Source organism: Eriocheir sinensis, unplaced genomic scaffold (genome assembly GCF_024679095.1).
Source record: "Eriocheir sinensis breed Jianghai 21 unplaced genomic scaffold, ASM2467909v1 Scaffold7, whole genome shotgun sequence".
Lineage (NCBI taxonomy): Eukaryota > Metazoa > Arthropoda > Malacostraca > Decapoda > Varunidae > Eriocheir > Eriocheir sinensis.
Window position 1 is genome coordinate 139,626 of NW_026112053.1, and position 27,875 is coordinate 167,500.

At 46.2% G+C, this 27,875-nt stretch overlaps 1 protein-coding gene across 2 annotated transcripts in view; it reads right to left on the minus strand.

Moving 5' to 3' along the window:
* Window positions 1-27,875, minus strand: part of LOC126993943 (uncharacterized) — a 79,904-nt gene that overhangs the window by 27,399 nt on the left and 24,630 nt on the right. For both annotated transcript variants that reach the window (XM_050853172.1, XM_050853171.1), the window contains exons 2-5: window positions 20,442-20,598; window positions 9,671-9,772; window positions 5,539-5,759; window positions 3,246-3,512 (exon numbers count right to left, since the gene is read on the minus strand). In XM_050853172.1, coding sequence (XP_050709129.1) covers window positions 3,246-3,512; window positions 5,539-5,759; window positions 9,671-9,772; window positions 20,442-20,598 — 747 coding nt within the window. The remainder of the gene's footprint in view (window positions 1-3,245; window positions 3,513-5,538; window positions 5,760-9,670; window positions 9,773-20,441; window positions 20,599-27,875) is intronic.

Here is a 27,875-nt window from a genome sequence, read left to right on the forward strand (position 1 = left end):
AAATCAACCCAAGAGAACCCAAGACATCCCAAGCTACACTAAATCAACCCAAGCCAACCCAAGCTACACTAAAGCAACCCAAGCCAACCCAAGACTACCCAAGCAACCCAAGACAAGCCAAGCTACACTAAAGCAACCCAAGCCAACCCAAGCTACACTAAAGCAACCCAAGCCAACCCAAGACTACCCAAGCTACACCAAAGCAACCCAAGACAACCCAAGACAACCCAAGCTAAACCAAAGCAACCAAAGGCAACCCAAGACAACCCAAGCTACACTAAAGCAACCCAAGACAACCAAAGCTAAACCAAAGCAACCCAAGACAACCCAAGCTACACTAAAGCAACCCAAGACAACCCAAGCTACACTAAAGCAACCCAAGACAACCCAAGCTACACTAAAGCAACCCAAGACAACCCAAGCCAACCCAAGCTACACTAAAGCAACCCAAGCTAAACTAAAGCAACCCAAGACAACCCAAGCTACACTAAAGCAACCCAAGACAACCCAAGCTACACTAAAGCATCCCAAGACAACTCAAGACAACCCAAGCCAACCCAAGCTACACTAAAGCAACCCAAGACAACCCAAGCCATCCCAAGCTACACTAAAGCAACCCAAGACAACCCAAGCTAAACTAAAGCAACCCAAGACAACCCAAGCTACACTAAAGCAACCCAAGACAACCCAAGCTACACTAAAGCAACCCAAGACAACCCAAGCTACACTAAAGCAACCTAAGACAACCAAAGCTAAACCAAAGCAACCCAAGCCAACCCAAGGTACGCTAAAGCAACCCAAGACAACCAAAGCTAAACCAAAGCAACCCAAGACAACCAAAGCTAAACCAAAGCAACCAAAGAAAACCCAAGCTAAACTAAAGCAACCCAAGACAACCCAAGTTACACTAAAGCAACCCAAGACAACCAAAGCCAACCTAAGCTACACTAATTTAAAGGAACCCAAGACAACCAAAGCCATCCCAAGCTACACTAAAGCAGCCCAAGACAACTCAAGCTACACTAAAGCAACCCAAGACAACCAAAGCTAAACCCAAGACAACCCAAGACAACCAAAGCTACACTAAAGCAGCCCAAGACAACCAAAGACAACCAAAGCTAAACCCAAGACAATCAAAGCTACACTAAAGCAACCCAAGACAACCAAAGCTAAACCAAAGACAACCCAAGCTACACTAAAGCAACCCAAGACAGCCAAAGACAACCAAAGCTAAACCCAAGACAACCAAAGCTACACTAAAGCAACCCAAGACAAGCCAGACACTTTCCAATCTAACCCAAATCAACCCAAGACAAATCAAGACCAAACTAAACCACTTCAAACCAATACAACACAACCTAAACCAACCTGACGCAACCCAAATCAAGACAAGCCAGGCACTTATCAGTTTTAACCCTTTCAAACCCAAACTTAAATCAACCCAAACTAACCCAGACTAACCCACTCAACCCAACCCAAACCCAGACCAACCCGAACCAACCCAACCCAACCACCCCAAACCCAAACCTAAATCAACCTGAACCAAGACAAGCCCAACACTTCCCAGACTCACATCAACCCAAATCAATCCACACTAAGCCTAACCCATTCCAAACCAAGTCAACCTAAAACAACCTAAACCAAGCCAAAGTTAACCTAAGCAAACCCAAACTAGCCCAACCCAACCCAACGCAACCTAAACCGAGTCAAGCCAACCCAATCCAACATAAACCAACCCAAACCAGCCAAAGACAACCAAAGCAAGCTAAGACAACCCAAGTCAAGCCCATTTAACCCAACCCAAACCCAGACTAACCTGAACCAACCCAGACCAACCTGAACCAGCCCAACCCAACCAAACCAACCCAAAACAACCAAACCCAAACCCATGTCAACCCAACTCAAACCCAGACAAACCCAAACCAACCTAACCAAACCCAAACCCAACCAAACCGAACCAAACCAACCCAAGACAACCCAAACCCAGACCAACCCGAACCAACCCAACTCAACCCGACCCAACCCAAGACAACCCAAACACAGACCAACCCGAACCAACCCAACCCAACCAAACCAACCCAAGACAACCCAAAGCCAAACCAACCCGAACCAACCCAACCCAAACCCAACCTGAACCAACCCAACCTAACCCAAACCCAACCTGAATCAACCCAAACCCAACCTGAACCAACCCAGCCCAACCCAAAACCCAACTCGAATCAACCCAAAACAACCCAAGACAACCTAAACCCAGACCAACCCGAACCATCCTAACCCAACCCAAGCCCACTTAACCCAACCCAAACCCAAACTCAACCTGAATCAACCCAAACCCACCCGAACCCAACCTGAACCAACCTAACCCAACCCAAACCCAACTCGAATCAACCCAAAATAACCCAAGACAACCCAAACCCAGACCAACCCGAACCATCCCAACCCAACCCAAGCCCACTTAACCCATCCCAAACCCAAACTCAACCTGAATCAACCCAAACCAACCCAAACCCAACCTGAACCAACCCAACCCAGCCCAAACAGAACCCGAATCAACCCAAAATAACCCAAGACAACCCAAATCCAGACCAACCCGAGCCAACCCAAACCAGCCCAAACCCAACCCAAACCAACCTGAACCAACCCAACTCAACCTAACCAAACCAAACCAACCCAACCCAAACCAAACCTGAACTAACCCAACCCAACCCAAGACAACCCAAACCTCAACCAACCCGAACCAACCCAACCCAACTCAAACCCAACATGAATCAACCCAAAACAACCCAAGACAACCAAACCCAGACCCATGCCAACCCAACTCAAACGCAAACAAACCCAAACAAACCCAGGACAACCAAACCCAAACCTACCCAACCCAACCCAAGCCAAGCCAAGACAACCCAACCCCAGACCAACCCAAAACAACCAAACCCAAACCCATGCCAACTCAACTCAAACTCAGACAAACCCGAACCAACCCAACCCAACCCAAACCCAAAGCAACCCGAATCAACCCAAAATAACTCATGACAACCTAAACACAGACCAACCCGAAACAACCCAACCCAACCCAAACCCAACCCGAATCAACCCAAAATAACTCATGACAACCTAAACACAGACCAACCCGAAACAACCCAACCCAACCCAAACCCAACCCGAATCAACCAAAACCAACCCGAGATAACCCAAACCTCAACCAGCCCGAGCCAACAAAGCCCAAGCCAATCCCACCGCACACTGACCTGCCTCACTCTCTTCTTGGACGAGGAGACGCGGAACAGCCCCAGGGTGTGAAGGCCACTTTGTTGGAGGTAGCGGAGACACGTGCTGACCAGACCCGGGATTTGGGGGCTGGGCTCAACCACCAGTAGGTCAAGGGACAGGGGGGTGGGGGAGAGGCCGAGACCGTCCCCTCCCCCTCCTCCTCCGCCGCCGCCGCCGCCGCTGCCTCCCGCTAAACTTGGTCTCTTGCGGTCCAGATTTAGGCTTTCAAGAGACCCGGTTGAGGACTGGAAGAGAAAGAGTGAGTGAGTGAAGGAAAGAGTGTGAGAGTGTGAGGGAGGAAGAGAGATTTACATAGATTTACATAGAAAATCAGACCACACAGACCCCATGGTCCAGACTTGGTGGTCTGTCCTTAAACCTAAGTGATTTTACATTAATCAGGAGACTCCAAAACGTTGCATTTCTACTCTAGTTGATATTAAGTTGAAGGAAGTGACGGTCGAGCTTATTTTTGAAGGAGTCAATCGTGTTACACTGGACCACTGATGATGGGAGCTTATTCCATTCACGCACTACAACGTTGGTGAAGAAAAATTTGGTGCAGTCTGAATTTACTTGTCTACATCTGAGTTTTACGCCATTGTTCCTCGTGCGCAAAGTGTCATCGATCATAAACAATGTTGATCTGTCTACATTCTTGAAACAATTAAGTATTTTAAAACATTCGATAAGTTTTCCTCAGGCGACGTTTCTCAAGAGAACATGTTAGGGTAAGCCTTTCTTCGTAGGATTTGTTGCGCAAGGAAGGATAATTTTCGTTGCCCGACGCTGAACACCTTCTAATTTAGCAATATCCTTTGCATGGTGGGAGACCAAAACTGTACCGCATATTCCAAGTGGGGTCTGACTAAACTGTTGTAGAGCAGGAGTATTACATCTTTATTCTTAAATAAAAGTTTCTTTTAATGAAGCCCAACATTCTGTTCGCTTTATTTGCTGCATCGATGCATTGCTGTGAGAATTTAAGGTTTGACGCTATTTTGACCCCCAAGTCCTTGACGCATTGAACGCTTTTGAGTTTAACGCCGCGCATTTCGTAATCAAACTTCTTATTCCTCGTTCCAACTTGAAGGACCTGGCACTTGTCTACGTTAAAGGGCATCTCCCATCTATCCGACCAAGCTGAAATTTTGTGCAAATCCTCTTGGAGGCTTTGCCTGTCTTCGTCAGTCAGAACCGAGTTACCAATCTTTGTGTCGTCTGCAAATTTACTAATGCGATTATTGAGTCCAACATCCACGTCGTTGATGTAAATAATGAAACACTGGGCCAAGAACCGAGCCCTGAGGACGCCACTAGTGACCGGCGCCCTCTGAGTTAAATCCGTCAATCACTACTCTTTGTTGTCTGTTGCTCAACCAATTCGCGATCCATTGGTTTACCTGACCGTCAATACCTATTTGCTTTAATTTGTAAAGTAATTTATGATGCGGGACTTTATCAAACGCTTTCTGGAAATCAAGATAGACTACGTCCAGTGATTTGGTTACGTCATAAACAGTGAAGAGGTCGTTATAGAAGGTTAATAGATTTGATAGGCAGGATCTTTTGTTTCGGAAGCCATGCTGTGAGAGGGAGGAAGTGGAGGAAGCAAGGGGGAGACTCTTCCCATCCCTTACCCTTCCTTTTCTTCCCCTCTCTGTCTTCCTTTCTCTTTCCCTTCCATTTCTTCCTCTCCTTTCCCTTCCCTTCCCTTCCTTCCCTTTCCTTCCCCTTCTCTTCCCTTCCCTTACCCTTCCTTTTCTTCCTCTCCTTTCCCTTCCCTTCCCTTCCTTCCCTTTCCTTCCCCTTCTCTTCCCTTCCCTTACCCTTCCTTTTCTTCCTCTCCTTTCCCTTCCCTTCCCTTCCTTCGCTTTCCTTCCCCTTCCTTCCTTCCCTTTCCTTCCTCTCCTTCCCTTCCTTCCTTCCTTTCCTTCCTTCTCTTCCTTCCTTACCCTTCCTTTTCTTCCTCTCCTTTCCCTTCCCTTCCCTTCCTTCGCTGTCCTTCCCCTTCTCTTCCCTTCCCTTACCCTTCCTTTTCTTCCTCTCCTTACCCTTCCCTTCTCTTCCCTACCCTCCTTTCCTTTCCCTTCCCTTCCCCTCTCTTCCCATCACTTTCCCTTCCTCTCCTTTCTCTTCCCTTCTCTTTCCTACCTCTTTCTCCATCACCTACCACCCTTCCCCTCCCTTCCCCCCCCCCATTCTCCACCCCTCCCCCCTTTCCCTCCCACACTACCAGGCACCCTTCCCCCTCCCCTTCCCGCCCCTCACCTGCTTCGTCGCTTCATTCAACGAAGAAAACGAGGCGTGGGATCCCCCCTGCGAGGACTTCCGGCTCAGGGCGGACGGCTCTTCCCCTGCGGTGGCGGCGGCGGTGGAGGCAGCGGCGGCGGCGAGGGCGGCCTTCTCGGCGGCCTCGCGCGAGCGGTTTCTTTCGTTCTCGAGACATTTGTTGAGGGAGAGACCGAACACCTGGCCCCCCTCCACGCCGTCTGGGGGGGGGGGGGGAGGGGTGAGAGGGGGAGGGTGATGGGAAGGGAAGGGGAGGGAAGGAAGGGGAAGGGAAGAGTTAGAAAAGGGAAGAGAAGGATGATGAGAGGAAGGGATGGAAGGAGGAAGAAAGGAAGGAGGAAAGGGAGGAAGAGGAAGGAAGTGAAGGAAAGGGAAGGAAGGAAGGAAGGAAGGAAGGTCATGAGACGGAGATGAAAGGGGTGATGGGAAGAAGGGAAGATGAAGGGGAGGGGAAGAGAAGGAAGGGAAGGGAAGGGAAGGGAAAGGGAGGGATGAATAGGGAAGGGAAGGGAAGGGAAGGGAGAGAAAGGGAAGGGAAGGGATGCGAAAGGGGAGAAAGGAATGGATAAGGAAGGAAAGGGAAGGGAAGAAAAGAAAAGGGAAGGGAAAAGAGGGAAGGGGAAGGAAGGGAAGGGAAGGGAAGGGAAGGGAAGGGATGCAAAACAGGAGAAAGGGTAATAATAATAATAATAATAATAATAATAATAATAATAATAATAATAATAATAATAATAAATAGACACCAAAAATCACATGACCTAGAAAACAAAAACTGTGACCTTGAAATATACTTGAACATATCCTGAACGTGTCCTAGACTTCCTATTGACCTTTTTCACCTTACAACTGACCTTTTTTACTCCTAATAATTGACCTTTTCTACCTCTCACAACTGACCTTTTCCACCCCCCCCAACTGACCTTTTCCATCCCCCACAACTGACCTTTTCCATCTCCCACAACTGACTTTTTCCATCCCCCCACAACTGACCTTTTTCACCCCCCACAACTGACCTTTTCCAGCCCTCATAACTAACCATTTCCAGCCCTCACAACTGACCTTTTCCACCCCCACAACTGACCTTTTTCCAGCCCTCACAACTGACCTTTTCCACCTCCCACAACTGACCTTTTCTACCCCCTACAACTGACCTTTTCCACCCCCCACAACTGACCTTTTCCACCTCCCACAACTGGCCTTTTCCACCCCCACAACTGACCTTTTCCAACCCTACAACTGACCTTTTTCACCCCCACAACTTACCTTTTCTACCCCTCACAACAGACCTTTTCCACCCCCACAACTGACCTTTTCAACCCCCACAACTGACCTTTTCCACCCCCCCCACAACTGACCTTTTCCATCCCTTACAACTGATCTTTTCCATCCCCCACAACTGACCTTTTCCACCCCCCACAATTGACCTTTTCCACCCCTCACAACTGACCTTTTCCACCCCCCACAACTGACCTTTTCCACCCCCACAGCTGACCTTTCCCACCCCCACAACTGAACTTTTCTACATCCCCACAATTGACCTTTTCCACCACCACCCACAACTGACCTTTTCGACCCCCACAACTGACCTATTCCAGCTCTCACACTGACCTTTTCCCACCCCCACAACTGACCTTTTCCACCACTCACAACTGACCTTTCCACCCCCACAATTGACCTCTTCTACCCCCACAACTGACCTTTTCCACCCCCACAACTGACCTTTTCTACCCCCCAACAACTGACCTTTTCAACCCCCACAACTGAGGTTTTCCACCCCCCACAAATGACCTTTTTTACTCCTAATAACTGACCTTTTCTACCCCTCACAACTGACCTTTTCCACCCCCCACAACTGACCTTTTCCACCCCCACAACTGACCTTTTCAACCCCCACAACTGACTTTTTCTACCCCTCACAACTGACCTTTTCCCCCACAACTGACCTTTTCTTATCCATACAACTGATTTTTTCCACCCTTCACGACTGACCTTTTTCACCCCTTACAAGTGACCTTTTTCATCCCTCATAACTGACCTTTTTCAACCCCACAACTGACCTTTTCCACCTCCACAACTGACCTTTTCCATCCCTTACAACTGACCTTTTCTACCCCACACAACTGACCTTTCCCACCTCCTACAACTGACCTTTTCCACCCCTCACAACTGACCTTTTCCACCCCCCACAACTGACCTTTTCCACCCCCCACAACTGAACTTTTCCACACCCGCATAACTGATCTTTTCCACTCCCCACAACTGACCTTTTCAACCCCCACAACTGACCTTTTCCAGTCCCCACAACTGACCTTTTCCACCCCCCACAACTAACCTTTTCCACTCCCACAATTGACCTTTTCCAGCCCTCACAACTGACCTTTTCCACCCCACAACTGACCTTTTCGAGTCCTCACAACGGACCATTTCCACCTCCCACAACTGACCTTTTCCACCCCCCACAACTGACTTTTTCCACCCCCCACAACTGACCTTTTCCATCCCACAACTGACCTTTTCCAATCCTCACAACGAACCTTTTCCACCTCCCACAACTGATTTTTTCCACCCCCCACAACTGACCTTTTCCACCCCCCATAACTGACCTTTTCCACCCCCCACAACTAACCTTTTTCACCCCTCCCCCACAACTGACCTTTTCCACTCCCCACAAATGACCTTTTCCACCCCCACAACTGGCCTTTTTCACCCCACAACTGACCTTTTTCACCCCTTCCCCACAACTGACCTTTTCCTCTCCCCACAACTGACCTTTTCCACCCCCACAGCTGGCCTTTTTCACCCCTACAACTGACCTTTCCCAGTCCTCACAACTGACCTTTTCTTATCCATACAACTGACTCTTTCCACCCCTCACGACTGACCTTTTTCACCCCTTACAAGTGACCTTTCTTCATCCCTCACAACTGACCTTTTTCACCCCCACAACTGACCTTTTCACCCCTTTCAACTGACTTTTTCCCTTCCCTTTCATTTCTTCACTTTTCTTCCTCTCCCCTCCCTTCCCCTTCCCTCCCTTTCCTTGCCTTTCAATCACTTCTCCCTTTCCCTTCCCTTCCCTTTCCTTCCCTTCCTTCCCTTCCCTTCCCTTTCTTTCTCCACCTTTCTTCCCCTCCCTTCCCTCTCTTTCCCTTCCTTCCCTTTCCTTTCCCCTTCCTTAATTTCCCTTCCCTTTTCATTCCATCCTTTTCCTTTCCCTTCCTTTCTACTCCCTTCCAATTCTTTTCTCCCCTTTCCCTTCCTTTTCATTTCCTCCATCTCTTTTTCCCTTCCTTTCCTCTCAAGTCCCTTCCTTTCCCATCCCCTTTCCTCCCTTCCCTTCCTTTTCTCCTCTTCCTTCCCATTTCCCTTTCCTCCTTGGTTTCTTTCTCCTCTCTTTCTCCTCCCTTTCTGACCTTCTCTCCTTTTCGTTTCTCTCTTTCTTCCTCTTCTCTTTCCCTCCATTCCTCCCTCTAGAACTGACCTTTCTCCTCGACTGACCTTTTCCTTCCTAGTACTGACCTTTCTTCCTCTCCTCCTCTCCCTTCCTTCCTATCCCTTTTTCCCTTCCATTCTCCCCAACTACCTGACCTTTCAGCCCTTTAACTGACCTTTCTCTTCATAGTACTGACCTTTCTTCTTTTTCATTTCTTCCTTTCCTCCTCTTCTCTTTCATTCCTTTCTCGCCAACTTAACTGACCTTTTCCTCCCTCTTACTGACCTTTCTCTCCCCTCTCTGACCTTCCTCCCTTTTCAGCTCTGCCTTTCCTCCTCTCCCTTCCTTTCTTCCTCTCCCCTTTTTCCTTCCTTTCTCCCGAACTTAACTGACCTTTCCCTCCCTCTTGCTGACCTTTCTCTCCCGTTTCTGACCTTCCTCCCTTTTCATCTCTGCCCCCCTTCCTTTCTCCTCAACCTTACTGGCATTTTACCCTTAGCCTGACCTTTCAACCTCCCTTACTGACCTTTCTCCCCCTCTTATTGACCTTTTCCCTAGTCCTTCCTTCCCTCTCCTTTCCTTCCTATCCCTTCCTTCATCCCCTCTCTTTCCTTCCTTTCTCCTCAACAATACTGACCTTATCCCTCTCCTGACCGACCTTTGATCCCCCTCACTGACCTTTCCCATCTTCCTTTTTGTTGTCGAAGATCCCGGTGGTCAGCGCCTTCCTCTTGAGCAGGTAAGGTCGCCGCTTCTTCTGACCCCCCGACGACGTGTGCTCTGGAAAGGTCACGCAAGGTCACTCATGGGCATTCAAGGTCACAGGTACACGAAAATATGCACATAAAGGTCACATTAACGTACATAGATGCAGATACATACACACGTGGATATACGCACACATAAAAAAGGTCACACAAACACACTTACACGTATATAAAGGTCATACATATATACATACATACATATATACATACATACATACATACATACATAAAATTCATACACAAACACGCACATACGCACACACTGATTTGTATAGATGTCTTACACACACACACACACACACACACACACACACACACACACACACACACACACGCACACACTGGCTTGTGGACGGAGAGTAAAAATAGAGACAAGGCTGAGAGAGAGAGAGAGAGAGAGAATATATTGAACTATGGAGGAGTGAGACAGCTCTTTCCTCCTCCTCCTCCTCTTCTTCCTCCTCCTTCTTCTTCTCGCCCTTCTATTCCTCCTCCTCCTCCTCCTCTTCCTCTTCCTCTCCTTCCTTTAAACAGAAGAAAAGTAGAAATAACAAAAGGGAAGCAGCAGCATGAGGAGGAGGAGGAGGAGGAGGTGTTCATTTTGGGAGAAGCAGAAGATCAACACCTGTTTTACCTCCCTTCTTCCCTCCTCTTCCTCCCTTCTTCCTCCTCTTCCTCCCTTCTTCCTCCTCTTCCTCCCTCCCTTCCTTACCTCTCCATCTCTTTCTCCTTCTCTCTTCTCTCTCTCTCTCTCTCTCTCTCTCTCTCTCTCTCTCTCTCTCTCTCTCTTCCTTCCTTCTTTCCTTCCTTCCTTTTTTCCTTCCTTCCTTCCTTCCTTCCTTCCTTATTCCCTCTCTCCTCCTTCCTCTCTTCTCCCTTCCCTCCTCCCTTTTTTAACCTCCCTTTTATCACCCTTCTCCTCACCCTTCCCTTCCCTTCGTCACCCTTGAATAGCAATGAGTCCCTTTTCAAACTCCAATCATTGTCTAATCACCCTTTTTTCTTAGTATGTTTCACCCTTAATCAGTTCCAATCACCCTTACTCACCCTTACCCCCTTCCAATCCTTCATCACCCTCTTCCAATCCCTTTCCAATCCTCCTCAATCCCTTCCAATCCCATTAATCCCCCACCAATCTTTCATAAAACGATTCGAATCCTCTTTATCCACTTCCAATCCTCCATCCTCCTCCTCCTCCAATCCCTTTACAATCCCCTTTAATCCCTTCCAATCCCATTAATCCCCTTCCAATCTTTCATCACCCGCTTCCAATCCGCTTTATCCCATTCACATCCTCCATCATCCTCTTCCAATCCCTTTAATCTCTTTCCAATCCTCCTTAATTCCTTTCAATCCCCTTAATCTCCTTCTAATCTTTCATAAAACGATTCGAATCCTCTTTATCCACTTCCAATCCTCCATCCTCCTCCTCCAATCCCTTTAATCCCTTTACAATCCCCTTTAATCCCTTCCAATCCCATTAATCCCCTTCCAATCTTTCATCACCCGCTTCCAATCCTCTTTATCCTATTCAGATCCTCCATCATCCTCTTCCAATCCCTCTAATCCCTTTCCAATCCTCCTCAATCACTTCCAATCTTTCATTACCAGCTTCCAATCCTCTTTATCCTCTTCCAATCCTCCATCCTCCTCCTCCTCCAATCCCCCTTAATCCTTTCCAATCTCTTTAATCCCCTTCCAATCTTTCATAAAACGATTTGAATCCTCTTTATCCACGTCCAATCTTCCATCCTCCTCCTCCTCCAATCCCTTTAATCCCTTTCCAATCTCCCTTAATCCCTTCCAATCCCTTTAATCCCCTTCCAATCTTTCATCACCCGCTTACAATCCTCTTTATTACATTCAGATCCTCCGTCATTCTCTTCCAATCCCTTTAATCCTTTTCCAATCCACCTCAATCCCTTCCAATCCCCTTAATCCCCTTTCAATCTTTCATCACCCGCTTCCAATCCTCTTTATCCTCTTCCAATCCTCCATCCTCCTCCTCCAATCCCTTTCCAATCCTCCTTAGTTCCTTCCAATCCCTTTCCAATCTTTCATTACCAGCTTCGAATCCTCTTTATCCACTTCCAATCTTACATCATCCTCTTCCAGTCCCTTTAATTCCTTTCCAATCCTCCTTAACCCCTTCCACTCCCTTTAATCCCCTTCCAATCTTTCATTACCAGCTTCGAATCCTTTTTATCCACTTACAATCTTACATCATCCTCTTCCAATCCCTTTCCAATCCGCCTTAATCCCTTCCAGTCCCTTTAATCTCCTTCCAATCTTTCATCCCCCGCGTCCAATCCTCTTTATCCCCTTCCAATCCTCCATCCTCCTCCTCCAATCCCTTTCCAATCCTCCCTAATCCCTTCCAGTTTCTAAATGGTCTTCCAATCCCCTTTCAATTCCCTTCCAATCATCACTATCCCCTTTATTCTCTTCCCTTTTCAATCCTCTTAGTCCTATTCCAATCTTCCAATCTCCCAATGTCCTTTCAATCCCACATTTTACCTATCCAATCCCTTTACTATCTACTTCCAATCACCTATAACAGCCTTTCAATCCCATAAATTCCCTTCCAATCCAGCTTCATCCCCTTCCAATCCTTTTGATTTCGCTCCAATCCCCCTAAAACCCCTTCCAATCCCCTTATAGTACCTTGTCTCCTCCCAATCCTTCATAACCCCTTTCCAATCCCTTTCAAATACCCCAATCCCTCCTTAAATTTTTCCTAACTCTTTCTCAATCCCCTTCCAATCCTCCAACTCCTCCCTCCCATTCCCTTCTTATCTCCTGAATCTCCTTCCAATCCTTCATAACCGTGTTCCAATCCCATAATCCTTTTTCTTATACTTCTTAACCCCTTTTCAATTCCCTAATCCTTTTCCAATCCTCTACAACCCTCTCCCATTCCCTTCATCCCCTTCCAATCTTCTATAACTCCCTTCCAAATCCTTTAATCCCCTTCCAATCACTTTAATTTCCTTAATCTCTTTCCAATCTCCAATCTTCCAATCTCTTTCCAATCCCCTTCCAATCCATTAAATCCCCTTCCTGTCCCCTTAATCCCCTTAGTTACATTACAATCCTCTTAATCTAATTCCAATCCCCTTAATCCCCTTCCAATCCCCATAATTTCCTTAGTCATCTTAATCTCTCTCTCCAAATCCCTTCCAATCCCTTATCAGTCCCTCTAATCCCCTTCCAATCTCCTTTCTATCTATTCATCCCTTAATCCCTTCCCAAGCCTCAATAACATCCTTTTAATCTTCTTTCAATCCTTTAATACCCTCCTAAACTTTCATTACCTTCTTTCCAATCCCTTTCCAATCATCACTAGAACCTTCCTAGTCCCGTAATCTCATTCCATACTAGCTTCCAATCCCCCATAACCTTCTTTCAATACCTAATCCCCTTCTAATCATCCCCAACGCCCTTCCAATCTCCAATATCATCTTCCAATCACCCATAACACCCTTCCAATCCCCTAAATCCCCTTCTAATCATCCCAACACCCTTCCAATCCCCTAAATCCTCTTCCAATCACTCATAACATCCTTCCACTCAAATAAACCCCCTTCTAATCATCCATAACTCCTTTCCAATCACTCATAAAACCCTTCCATTCTCCCAAATCCCCTTCCAATCACCCATAACACAATTACAATTCCCTAAATCTCCTTCCAATCACCCATAACACCCTTCCAATCCCTTAAATCCCCTTCCAATCCCCTAAATCCCCTTCTAATCTTCTACAATACCCTTCCAATCCCCCTAATCCGCTCCCAATCTTCCATAACCTACTTCTAACTCCCTTCCAATCCCTTATGCCTTTCCGATCCCCCCAAATCCCCTTCCAATCTACTTCCAATCCCTTTAATCTCCTCCCAATCCTCCATAACGTCTTTCTAACCCCCTACCGTTCCGCCAAACCCTATTTCCAGTACACTTCCAATCCCTTTAGTCGCTTTCCAATCCCTTTAAACGTCTTCCCATCCCCTTATCTTTTTTTAATCCGTGAATCCTCTCCCAATCCTCTATAACATCCTTCTAATCTTCATCCAGTCCCCTAAATCCTCTTCCAATCATTCTTAATCCCCTTTCTTTCCTCAGTTATCCTTTCCCAATCCACTAATGCCATTCCAATCATCCATGACACCTTTCCAATCCCCTAAATTCCATTCCAATCCTCCTATACCCCTTTCAATCCTTTAATCCCTTTCCAATCCTTCTGAACCCCCTTTCCAGCCTTTTGATCTCCTTCCAATCCTTTAATCTCTTTCCAATCCTACTTAACCTCATTTCAATCCCTTAAATCCCCTTCCAATCCCCCTTAACTTTCATTCCAATTCTTTATTACATCCTTCTAATCTTCTTCCAGTCCCCTAAATCCTCTTCCAATCATTCTTAATCCCCTTTCTTTCCTCAGTTATCCTTTCCCAATCCACTAATGCCATTCCAATCATCCATGACACCTTTCCAATCCCCTAAATTCCATTCCAATCCTCTTATTCCCCTTTCAATCCTTTAATCCCTTTCCAGTCCTTCAGAACCCCCTTCCCATCCTTTTGATCCCCTTCCAATCCTTTAATCTCTTTCTAATCCTACTTAACCTTATTTCAATCCCTTAAATCCCCTTCCAATCCCCCTTAACTTTCTTGTAATCCCCCTTCCTTTCATTCCAATCCTCCATCACCCCCTTCTATGCCCCTTAATTCCCTTCAAATCCTTTATTACCCGCTTCCAATCCTTTAATCCCCTTCCAATCCTCATTAATCCCCTTTTAATCCCCTAATCACCTAATCTTCCAAAACTCCTTACAATTTTTTAAGTCCCCTTCCAGTTCCCTTAATCCCTTTCCAATCATTCATAACCCTCTTCCAATCCCTTTCTTCTTATTCTAAACACCTTCCAATCCCCTCAATCCCTCCCAATCCCCTTAATTCCTTCCAATCAGCCTTAACTCACTTACAATCCCCTTACAATTATCTTAACCCCTTTCCAATCCCCTTGATATCTTTCTAATCTTATTCGTCCACCTTCAATCCTTCACAATTCCCTTCCAATCCCTTTAATTTTCCTCCAATCCTCCATAACCCCCCTCTCAATCATCCATAACCCCCTTCCAATCCCTTTTCCAGTTCCCTAATCTCCTTCCAGTCTTCCATAACCCTTCAATCCTTTCCAGTTCCCTAATCTCCTTCCAGTCTTCCATAATCCCCTTCCAATCCCTTTTCCAGTGCCCTAATCTCCTTCCAGTCTCCCATAACTCCCTTCCAATCCCTTTTCCAATCCCCCTAATCTCCCTCCAGTCTTCCATAACCCCCTTCCAAACCCTTTTCCAATCCCCTAATCGCTTCCCAGTCTTCCATAACTCCCTTCCAATCCCTTTTCCAGTTCCCCTAATCTCCTTCCAGTCTTCCATAACCCCCTTCCAATCCCTTTTCCAGTTCCCTAATCTCCTTCCAGTCTTCCATAACCCCCTTCCAATCCCTTTTCCAGTCCCCTAATCTCCTTCCAGTCTTCCATAGCCCCCTTCCAATCCCTTTTCCAGCCCCTTAATCTCCTTCCAGTCTTCCATAACGCCCATCCAATCCTTTTTCCAATCCCTTTAATCGCCTTCCAGTCTTCCATAACCCCCTTCCAATCCCTTTTCCAGTTCCCTAATCGCCTTCCAGTCTTCCATAACCCAATTCCAATCCCTTTTCCAGTTCCCTAATCTCCTTCCAGTCTTCCATAACTCCCTTCCAATCCCTTTTCCAGTCCCCTAATCTCCCTCCAGTCTTCCATAACCCCCTTCCAATCTCTTTTCCAGTCCCCTAATCTCCTTCCAGTCTTCCATAAACCCCTTCCAATCCCTTTTCCAATCCCCTAATCTCCTCCCAGTCTTCCATAACCCCCTTCCAATCCCTTTTCCAGTTCCCTAATCTCCTTTCAGTCTTCCATAACCCCCTTCCAATCCCTTTTCCAGTTCCCTAATCTTCTTCCAGTCTTCCATAACCCCCTTCCAATCCCTTTTCCAGTTCCCTAATCTTCTTCCAGTCTTCCATAACTCCCTTCCAATCCCTTTTCCAGTTCCCTAATCTCCTTCCAGTCTTCCATAACCCCCTTCCAATCCCTTTTCCAGTTCCCTAATCTTCTTCCAGTCTTCCATAACTCCCTTCCAATCCCTTTTCCAGTTCCCCTAATCGTCTTCCAGTCTTCCAGAGCCCCCTTCCAATCCCTTTTCCAGTTCCCCTAATCCCTTTCCAGTCTTCCATAACCCCTTCCAATCCCTTTTCCAGTCCCCTAATCTCCTTCCAGTCTTCCATAACCCCCTTCCAATCTCTTTTCCAGTCCCCTAATCTCCTTCCAGTCTTCCATAAACCCCTTCCAATCCCCTAATCTCCTCCCAGTCTTCCATAACCCCCTTCCAATCCCTTTTGCAATCCCCTAATCTCCTTCCAGTCTTCCATAACTCCCTTCCAATCCCTTTTCCAGTCCCCCTAATCTCCTTCCAGTCTTCCATAACTCCTTCAATCCTTTCCAGTCCCCTAATCTCTTTCCAGTCTTCCATAACTCCTTCAATCCTTTTCCAGTCCCCTAATCTCCTTCCAGTCTTCCATAACCCCTTCAATCCCTTTTCCAGTCGCCTAGTCTCCTTCCAGTCTTCCATAGCCCCCTTCCAATCTCTTTTCCAGTCCCCTAATCTCCTTCCAGTCTTCCATAAACCCCTTCCAATCCCTTTTCCAGTTCCCCTAATCTCCTTCCAGTCTTCCATAGCCCCTTCAATCCTTTTCCAGTCCCCTAATCTCCTTCAGTCTTCCACCTTCAATCCCTTTTCCAGTCCCCTAATCTCCTTCCAGTCTTCTAACTCCTTCAATCTCTTTTCCAGTTCCCTAATCTCCTGCCAGTCTTCCATAACCCCCTTCCAATCCCTTTTCCAGTCCCCTAATCTCCTTCCAGTCTTCCATAACCCCCTTCCAATCCCTTTTCCAGTCCCCTAATCTCCTTCCAGTCTTCCATAACCCCCTTCCAATCCCTTTTCCAGTCCCCCTAATCTCCTTCCAGTCTTCCATAACCCCCTTCCAATCACATATCCAGTCACCCTAATATCCTTCCAGTCGTCCATAGCCCCTTCAATCCCTTTTCCAGTTCCCTAATCTACTTCCAGTCTTCCATAACCCCCTTCCAATCCCTTTTCCAGTCCCCTAATCTCCTTCCAGTCTTCCATAAACCCCTTCCAATCCCTTTTCCAATCCCCTAATCTCCTCCCAGTCTTCCATAACCCCCTTCCAATCCCTTTTGCAATTCCTTAATCTCCTTCCAGTCTTCCATAACTCCCTTCCAATCCCTTTTCCAGTCCCCCTAATCTCCTTCCAGTCTTCCATAACCCCCTTCCAATCCCTTTTCCAGTCCCCCTAATCTCCTTCCAGTCTTCCATAACTCCCTTCCAATCCCTTTTCCAGTCCCCCTAATCTCCTTCCAGTCTTCCATAACTCCCTTCCAATCCCTTTTCCAGTCCCCCTAATCTCCTTCCAGTCTTCCATAACTCCCTTCCAATCCCTTTCCCAGTCCCCCTAATCTCCTTCCAGTCTTCCATAACCCCATTCCAATCCCCTCAATTTCCTTCTAATCACCTTAATCCCTTTCCAATTCTTCCTAAACCCTTCCCAATCCAAAATTCCGTCCAAATCATCCAATTGTTTACTCCCCCTCCAATCCAATTTAACCCATTTCAATCCCCTAAATACCCACCAATCACCCATGACTTTCTTGTAATCCCTTTCAATCCCCTAAATCCTCTTCCAATCCTCCTTAACCCCCTTTTAATCGGTTCTAACCCCCTTCCAATCCCTACCTTACTTCCAACCTCCTAATTCCCTTTCCAGTCCTTCAAAATCTTCTCATAATCCTCTTAATCCCTTCCAATACCCCAAATCCCCTTCCAATCTTCCTTAATCCCCTTTCAATCCTCCCTAACCCCCTTTTTATCCCCTTCCAATCCTCTAAGAGCTCTTTCCAATCACTTAATACACTTCTAATCCGCCCGAACCTCCTTTCAATCCCTTAATCCCCTTTTAATCCTGCAAAAAACACTTCCAATTCTACAAAACCTTATTCCAATCTCCTAATCCCCTTCTAATCCGCCCGAACCTCCTTCCAATCCCCTAAATCCCCTTCCAATCCTTCAAAACCTCTTTCCAATACCCTAATCCCCCTTTAATCCTGCAAAACACCCTTCCAATCGCACAAAACCCCATTCTAATACCCTAATCCCCTTCTAATCTTGCAAAACCCTCTTCCAATCCTAAAAAACTCATTCCAATCCCCTAATCCCCTTATTATCCGCCCGAACCCCCTTCCAATCATCTCAACCCCTTCCTGTCTCCTTAATTCCCTTCCAATCTTCTATAACTCCCTTAAAGTCCCATCAATCCCTTTTCAATCCTTTAACATCCTATTCCGATCCTCCTTAAACCTCTTCTATTCCCTTTAGTAGCATCCAACACCTTCCTTCCTTCCTCTCCTTCGTTTTCTCTGTCATTCTCCTTTTCTTCCTTCCTTCCTTCCTTCCTCTCCTTCGTTTTCTCTGTCATTCTTCTTCCTTCCTTCCTCCCCTCCGTTTTCTGTCATTCTCCTTTTCCTTCCTTCCTTCCTCTCCTTCGTTTTCTCTGTCATTCTCCTTTCCCTTCCTTCCTTCCTTCCTTCCTTCCTCTCCTTCGTTTTCTCTGTCATTCTCCTTTCCCTTCCTTCCTTCCTTCCTCTCCTTCGTTTTCTCTGTCATTCTCCTTCCCCTTCCTTCCTTCCTCTCCTTCGTTTTCTCTGTCATTCTCCTTCCCCTTCCTTCCTTCCTCACCTTCTGTATCTCTGTCATTCCCCTTCCTTCCTTCCTCTCCTTCGTTTTCTCTGTCATTCTCCTTTCCCTTCCTTCCTCTCCTTCGTTTTCTCAGTCATTCTCCTTTCCCTTCCTTCCTTCCTCTCCTTCGTTTTCTCTGTCATTCTCCTTTCCCTTCCTTCCTTCCTTCCTTCCTCTCCTTCGTTTTCTTTGTCATTCTCCTTTCCCTTCCTTCCTTCCTTCCTCTCCTTCGTTTTCTCTGTCATTCTCCTTTCCCTTCCTTCCTTCCTTCCTCTCCTTCGTTTTCTTTGTCATTCTCCTTTCCCTTCCTTCCTTCCTTCCTCTCCTTCGTTTTCTCTGTCATTCTCCTTTCCCTTCCTTCCTTCCTTCCTCTCCTTCGTTTTCTCTGTCATTCTCCTTTCCCTTCCTTCCTTCCTTCCTTCCTCTCCTTCGTTTTCTCTGTCATTCTCCTTTCCTTCGTTCCTTCCTTCCTTCCTCTCCTTCGTTTTCTCAGTCATTCTCCTTTCCCTTCCTTCCTTCCTTCCTTCCTTCCTCCCCTCCGTTTTCTCTGTCATTCTCCTTTTCCTTCCTTCCTTCCTTCCTTCCTTCCTCCCCTCCGTTTTCTCTGTCATTCTCCTTTCCCTTCCTTCCTTCCTTCCTTCCTTCCTCTCCTTCGTTTTCTCTGTCATTCTCCTTTCCCTTCCTTCCTTCCTTCCTTCCTTCTTCTCCTTCGTTTTCTCTGTCATTCTCCTTTCCTTTCCCTTCCTTCCTTCCTTCCTTCCTTCTTCTCCTTCGTTTTCTCTGTCATTCTCCTTTCCTTCGTTCCTTCCTTCCTTCCTCTCCTTCATTTTCTCTGTCATTCTCCTTTCCTTCGTTCCTTCCTTCCTTCCTCTCCTTCGTTTTCTCAGTCATTCTCCTTTCCCTTCCTTCCTTCCTTCCTTCCTTCCTCCCCTCCTTTTTCTCTGTCTTTCTTCATTTCCTTCCTTCCTTCCTTCCTTCCTCTCCTTCGTTTTCTCTGTCATTCTCCTTTCCCTTCCTTCCTTCCTTCCTTCCTCTCCTTCGTTTCCTCTGTCATTCTCCTTTCCCTTCCTTCCTTCCTTCCTTCCTTCCTCTCCTTCGTTTTCTCTGTCATTCTCCTTTCCCTTCCTTCCTTCCTTCCTTTCATTTCTCTATTCTCCTCCTTCTCCTTTCCCTTCCCTTCATTTTCTCAGTCATTCTCCTTTCCCTTCCTTCCTTCCTTCCTTCCTCTCCTTCGTTTTCTCAGTCATTCTCCTTTCCCTTCCTTCCTTCCTTCCTTCCTCTCCTTCGTTTTCTCAGTCATTCTCCTTTCCCTTCTTTCCTTCCTTCCTCTCCTTCGTTTTCTCAGTCATTCTCCTTTCCCTTCCTTCCTTCCTTCCTCTCCTTCGTTTTCTCTGTCATTCTCCCTTACCTACCTACCTTCCTTCCTTCCTTCCTTCCTCTCCTTCGTTTTCTCTGTCATTCTCCTTTCCCTTCCTCCCTTCCTTCCTTCCTTCCTTACTTCCTCCCCTCCGTTTTCTCTGTCATTCTCCTTTCCTTCTTTCCTTCCTTCCTTTCTTCCTCTTCTTCGTTTTCTCAGTCATTCTCCTTTCCTTCTTTCCTTCCTTCCTTTCTTCCTCTTCTTCGTTTTCTCTGTCATTCTCCTTCCCTCTTCTCTTTCACCTTCCCTTCCCTCCTTCCTTCCTTCCTTCCTTCCTCTCCTTCGTTTTCTCAGTCATTCTCCTTTCCTTCCTTCCCTCTTCTCTTTCACCTTCCCTTCCCTCCTTTCCCTTCCCTTCGTTTCCTCTGTCATTCTCCTCTCCCTTCCTCCCTTCCTCCAAGCCGTACCCAGCACCCTTACCTTGTGGCACACGCACGGCACAGCCCAAGTTGAGTGCCTGCAGCTTCGCCAGGGCCACTTGCTGCAGGGTGAGGCGCTCCAATTCCGTCAGGTGCAGCAGACAGGTCCTCTCCACGCCCACCAGCCGACCCGTCACGCTGCTCCACGCGTTACCGCCCTGGGGGAATGAGAGGCGTTAGCTGGTCATGTTTCTATCCCAGTCCATTCAATCCCTTTCCCATCCTTCTTACAATCTTTTAAATCCCCTTCCAATCATCCATAACCCTTTCCAAACGTCCTGATACTCTTCCAATCCCATTAACCCCCTTTCAATTCATCTATAATCCCCTTCCAATCCCCTTCCAATCCTCCATAACCCCTTCAAATCCCCTTAATCTCCTTCCAGTCCTCCAGAACCACTTCGAATTCTCTTGATCCTCTTCCACTCCCCCTAATCCCCTTCCAGTCATTCATAACACCCTTCCAATCCCCTTATAATCCTTTTCACATCCTCTATAACCTTCTTACAATCTTCTAAATCCCCTTCCAATCCTTCCACAACCACTTCCAATCCTCTTGACATTTTTCTAATCCCCTTCATCCCTTCCAATCCTCCATAGCCCCTTCCAATCCCCTTACTCTTCTTCCAATCCTCCATAACCCCTTCAAATCCCCTTAATCTCCTACTGATTCTCCAAAACCCCTTCCAATTCTCTTCATCCTCTTCCACTCCCCCTAATCCCCTGCCAGTCATTCATAACACCCTTCCAATCCCTTTATAATCCTTTTCACATCCTCTATAACCTTCTTACAATCTTCTAAATCCCCTTCCAATCCTTCCACAACCACTTCCAATCCTCTTGACATTTTTCTAATCCCCTTCACCCCTTCCAATCCTCCATAACCCCTTCCAATCCACTTACTCTTCTTCCAATCCTCCATAACCCCTTCCAATCCCCTTAATCTCCTTCTGATTCTCCAAAACCCCTTCCAATTCTCTTCATCCTCTTCCACTCCCCCTAATCCCCTGCCAGTCATTCAGAACACCCTTCCAATCCCTTTCCCATCCTCTATAACCTTCTTACAATCTTCTGAGTCCCCTTCCAATCAACCATAACCCCTTCCAAGCGTCCTGATACTCTTCCAATCCCTTAATCCCCTTTCAATTCATCTATAATCCCCTGCCAATCTTCCGTAACCTTTTCAAATCCCATTCCATTAATCCCTTTCCCATCCTCTATAACCTTCTTACAATCTTCTGAATCCTCTTCCAATCATCCATAACCCCTTCTAATCCTCTTGACACTTTTCCAATCCCCTTCATCCCTTCCAGTTCCCTTAATCTCCTTCCAATCCTCCAGAACCATTTCCAGTTATTTTGATCATCTTCCACTCCCCTAATCCCCTTCCAGTCATTCATAACACCCTTCCAATCCTTTTACAATCCCTTTCCCAGCCTCCGTAACCTTCTTCCAATCCACTAAATCCCTTTCCAATCATGTATAAATCCTTACAATACACCTTAACCTCCTTCCAATCATCCTTAACCCTCTTCCAATACCTCAGTCTCCTTCAAATCATTCATAACACACTTCCAATCCCTTTATTATTCTCTTCCAGTCCTCCATAACCTTCTTACAATCTCCTAACTCCCCTTCCAATCCTCTTTAACATTCTTCCCATTCCTTAATCCTCCCCCCAATCCCTCAACAATCCCCTTCTAATCCTCCATAACCTTCTTTCAATCCTCTAAATCCCCTTCCTATCCTCCGTAAATTTCTTATTATCCTTTATTCAACTTACAATCCTCTATAATCCACTCCCAATCCCTTTAATCCCCTTCCGATCCTCTTTAATCCAATCCCAATCCCTTTAATCCCCTTTCAATCCTCCTTAACCCCTTCCAATCCCTTTAATCCCCTTCCAATCCTCTATAACCCACTCCAAATCCCTTTAATCCCCTTCAAATCCTCTATAAGAATTGCTTGCGCCACGACGGGCTGGGGCCGACCATCAGGCCCCTGAAGAAAGCCTACCGGCGCTATAAGCGGGGATACATATATATATATATATATATATATATATATATATATATATATATATATATATATATATATATATATATATATATAAATTATATATATATATATATATATATATATATATATATATATATATATATATATATATATATATATATATATATATATATATATATATATATATATATATATATATATATATATATATATATATATATATATATATATATATATATATATATATATATATATATATATATATATATATATATATATATATATATATTGACAACGTTGCATTCCAACGTTGTCAAGTGACGTGGTATTTATACAGAATCTTTGTTATTATCCTAAAACCGAAACGATCTTAACACTATATGACCTTACTGGATTATCCAGTTATTTAATTAAATTTATATAAAGGCGGTAAACAGCTGACATATGAGAGGAAGCGAAAAGTCTTGAGAGTGTGTGGCAGAGATCTGGGGCGGGACTGACCCGCATATGCCTGAACCCCGCCGGCCAGTTTCAAATGGAAACACTATAGATGGCGAGGCTGTAAATATAATGGTTTGGGGGCTGCCATGATACGCCTCTCTTAAAAGCGTTCAAGTCATAGGCAGGCCAGACACAGACGAAGGAAAGCCCAAGGGATACTATCAAACATTTCGGAGTCCAAGCACACACATTTGACAAGGCTTTCGTAGGAGTGTTTGGCATTTCCAGGGGTAGTTTTATGACCCTGGTGGTAGTGTGACCCTTCCTCTGTACCGTGAACCTAAGAAACACACATTTGACAAGGCTTTCGTAGGAGTGTTTGGCATTTCCAGGGATAGTTTTATGACCCTGGTGGTAGTGTGACCCTTCCTCTGTACCGTGAACCTAAGAAACACACATATTTGACAAGGCTTTCATAGGTGTTGTGGGCATCGCCAGGGGTAGTTTTATGGCCCTGGTGGTAGTGTGACCCTTCCTCTGTACCGTGAACCTAAAAACACACATATTTGACAAGGCTTTCATAGGTGTTGTGGGCATTTCCAAGGGTAGTTTTATGACCCTGGTGGTAGTGTGACCCTTCTTCTGTACCGTGAACCTAAAGAAACACTCATTAGAACCCGACTGGTCTCATTTTCGCCCAAGCACATATTTGACAAGGCTTTCGTAGGAGTGTTTGGCATTTCCAGGGGTAGATTCATGACCCTGGTGGTAGTGTGACCCTTCTTCTGTACCGTGAACCTAAAGAAACACTCATTAGAACCCGACTGACCCTTGGAAATGTCTCAAACTCTCACGAAAGCCTTGTCAAATATGTGTGTTTGGTTCCAGACAGGTCTAAGAATTTGACCCTGAGATCCTGGATAACTTTTACATAAGGACAAAGGAAGAATGTTACTGTAAAAGTGTAATGTGTTGTGTGTGTGTGTGTGTGTGTGTGTGTGTGTGTGTGTGTGTGGATGGGTGGGTGGGTGGGTGTGTGAGGGGTACCGACTCTCCACCTCCCAGAAATTACCACAAGGATCACTCAACAACCCCATTACCAGGCAGCGAATGAGAGCCAGGCTTGGGTGGAGATCAGGGTGACTCGGTTCTTAAGTAATGAATGGTAGACCCGCACTTTCACACGCTTTTGGCTCTAATAAAAACTCTTACCAAAGCCCCAAAAGGAGATGAATTGTTTTTTCAAGAGTATTTTTCACGTTCATGGTGCAGCAGCCTTGTCAAACTATCACCAGGCTCATAACACTATCCATAGAAATACTAACACAACAACCTCCACCAAAGCCTTGTCAAACTATCACCAGGCTCATAACACTACCCATGGAAATACTAACACAACAACCTCCACCAAAGCCTTGTCAAACTATCACCAGGCTCATAACACTACCCATGGAAATACTAACACAACAACCTCCACCAAAGCCTTGTCAAACTATCACCAGGCTCATATCATTACCCTTGGAAATACTAACATAACCTCAACGAAAGCCTTGTCAAATGCGGGTGTTATGAGCCTGGTGATAGTTTGACAAGGCTTTGGTGGAGGTTGTTGTGTTAGTATTTCCATGGGTAGTGTTATGAGCCTGGTGATAGTTTGACAAAACTTTAGTGAAAGGTTGTTGTGTGAGTATTTCCAAGGGTAGTGTTATGAGCCTGGTGATAGTTTGACAAGGCTTCGGTGGAGGTTGTTGTGTTAGTATTTCCATGGGTAGTGTTATGAGCCTGGTGATAGTTTGACAAGGCTTTGGTGGAGGTTGTTGTGTTAGAATTTCCATGGGTAGTGTTATGAGCCTGGTGGTAGTTTGACAAGGCTTTGGTGGAGGTTGTTGTGTTAGTATTTCCATGGGTAGTGTTATGAGCCTGGTGATAGTTTGACAAGGCTTTGGTGGAGGTTGTTGTGTTAGTATTTCCATGGGTAGTGTTATGAACCTGGTGATAGTCTTACAAAGATTTGGTAGAGGTTGTTGTGTTAGTATTTCCATGGGTAGTGTTATGAGCCTGGTGATAGTTTGACAAGGCTTTGGTGGAGGTTGTTGTGTTAGTATTTCCATGGGTAGTGTTATGAGCCTGGTGACAGTTTGACAAGGCCTTGGTGGAGGTTGTTGTGTTAGTATTGCCATGGGTAGTGTTATGAGCCTGGTGGTAGTTTGACAAGGCTTTGGTGGAGGTTGTTGTGTTAGAAGGAAAAGAAGAGAAGGGTATAGGTGGGGAGGGTCGATAGGGAGGGAGTGGTTGTGGGGAGGACAGGTGGAGGGAAGGGAAGAGAAGGGAAGCCTGGGAAGGGAAAGGAAGGGAGGGTGGATATGTTAGGTTAGGTTAGGTTAGGGGGGATTATTGTGGTGTGGTGGAGAGGTGGAAAAATTGTGGTGGTTGTGGTAATATTTTTGGACGTATCGGGCTCCTATCATCGACTATTTTCCGAGGTCACAGAGAAGACTAATTGGCCTTTCATGTGTTGTGATTTTCCCGTCCATAGTGCAGAGGTCGTGTACAACTATCACCAGGGTCACCAAACAGTCCGTGAAAAGCCAAGTAACCTCAATGAGAGACTATTTTCCAAGGCCACACAGGAGACAAACTCGGCTTTCATGGGTTGTGATTTCCCCGTTCATAGTGCAGAGGCCGTGTACAACTATCACCAGGGTCACCAAACAGTCCGTGAAACATCCATGATCTTCACACGAGAGACTTTTTAAACTGGTGAGGGCCGAGACGTTTGAGAATACTAGCTAAAGAATGGTGGTGAGGAAGGAGAGGGGGAAGGGTGTTGAACTGCAGGGGATACATGGTGATTAGAAAGCTAGGGTGGGATTTGAAGACCTGGTGACCTGCAAATGATACATGGTGAAGAGAAAGAGAGGGTAGGATTTGAAGACCTGGTGACCTGCAAGGGATACATGGTGAAGAGAAAGAGAGGGTGTGATTTGAAGACCTGGTGACCTGCAAGGGATACATGGTGAAGAGAAAGCTGGGGTAGGATTTGAAGGCCTGGTGACCTGCAAGGGATACATGGTGAAGAGAAAGCTCGGGTGGGATTTGAAGACCTGGTGACCTGCAAGGGATACATGGTGAAGAGAAAGCTGGGGTAGGATTTGAAGGCCTGGTGACCTGCAAGGGATACATGGTGAAGAGAAAGAGAGGGTGTGATTTGAAGACCTGGTGACCTGCAAGGGATACATGGTGAAGAGAAAGCTGGGGTGGGATTTGAAGACCTGGTGACCTGCAAGGGATACATGGTGAAGAGAAAGCTGGGGTGGGATTTGAAGACCTGGTGACCTGCAAGGGATACATGGTGAAGAGAAAGCTCGGGTGGGATTTGAAGACCTGGTGACCTGCAAGGGATACATGGTGAAGAGAAAGAGAGGGTAGGATTTGAAGACCTGGTGACCTGCAAGGGATACATGGTGAAGAGAAAGCTAGGGTAGGATTTGAAGACCTGGTGACCTGCAAGGGATACATGGTGAAGAGAAAGAGAGAGTAAGATTTGAAGACCTGGTGACCTGCAAGGGATACATGGTGAAGAGAAAGAGAGGGTAGGATTTGAAGGCCTGGTGACCTGCAAGGGATACATGGTGAAGAGAAAGCTAGGGTAGGATTTGAAGACCTGGTGACCTGCAAGGGATACATGGTGAAGAGAAAGAGAGGGTGGGATTTGAAGACTTGGTGACCTGCAAGGGATACACGCTGATTAGAAAGAGAGGGTAGGATTTGAAGACCTGGTGACCTGCAAGGGATACATGGTGAAGAGAAAGCTAGGGTAGGATTTGAAGACCTGGTGACCTGCAAGGGATACATGGTGAAGAGAAAGCTGGGGTAGGATTTGAAGACCTGGTGACCTGCAAGGGATACATGGTGAAGAGAAAGAGAGAGTAGGATTTGAAGACCTGGTGACCTGCAAGGGATACATGGTGAAGAGAAAGCTAGGGTAGGATTTGAAGACCTGGTGACCTGCAAGGGATACATGGTGAAGAGAAAGCTAGGGTAGGATTTGAAGACCTGGTGACCTGCAAGGGATACATGGTGAAGAGAAAGCTAGGGTAGGATTTGAAGGCCTGGTGACCTGCAAGGGATACATGGTGAAGAGAAAGAGAGGGTGTGATTTGAAGACCTGGTGAGCTGCAAGGGATACATGGTGAGGAGAAAGAGAGGGTAGGATCTGAAGACCTGGTGACCTGCAAGGGATACATGGTGAAGAGAAAGCTGGGGTAGGATTTGAAGACCTGGTGACCTGCAAGGGATACATGGTGAAGAGAAAGAGAGGGTAGGATCTGAAGACCTGGTGACCTGCAAATGATACATGGTGAAGAGAAAGCTGGGGTGGGAATTGAAGACCTGGTGACCTGCAAGGGATACATGGTGATTAGAAAGAGAGAGTAGGATTTGAAGACCTGATGACCTGCAAGGGATACATGGTGAAGAAAAAGAGAGGGTAGGATCTGAAGACCTGGTGACCTGCAAGGGATACATGGTGAGGAGAAAGAGTAGGATTTGAAGACCTGGTGACCTGCAAGGGATACACGGTGATTAAAAAGAGAGGGTAGGATCTGAAGTCCTGGTGACCTGCAGGGGATACATGGTGATTAGAAAACTAGGGTGGGATTTGAAGACCTGGTGACCTGTTACGGATACATGGGCCAGTTTTACAGTCCAATACATCAAGTTTGTAAGCTCCCCAACCAAACACAAAATACAACGAAAATTCCTTATAGCTCTAGCGTTTGGCGTTGATATAAAAAGGGAAGGGAGTTTTAGGATTCTATACGAAGGAAATCGCTCTATTAGTATCATGTAATGAGTTGAAATAGCGGATCATTGTATTGAATATGGTTTGGTTTGGGCGTTTACAATGACAGGATTTGAAGCCCTGGGACCATATTCTCAAACGCCTCGCCGCCTACACACTCCCATTTGACAG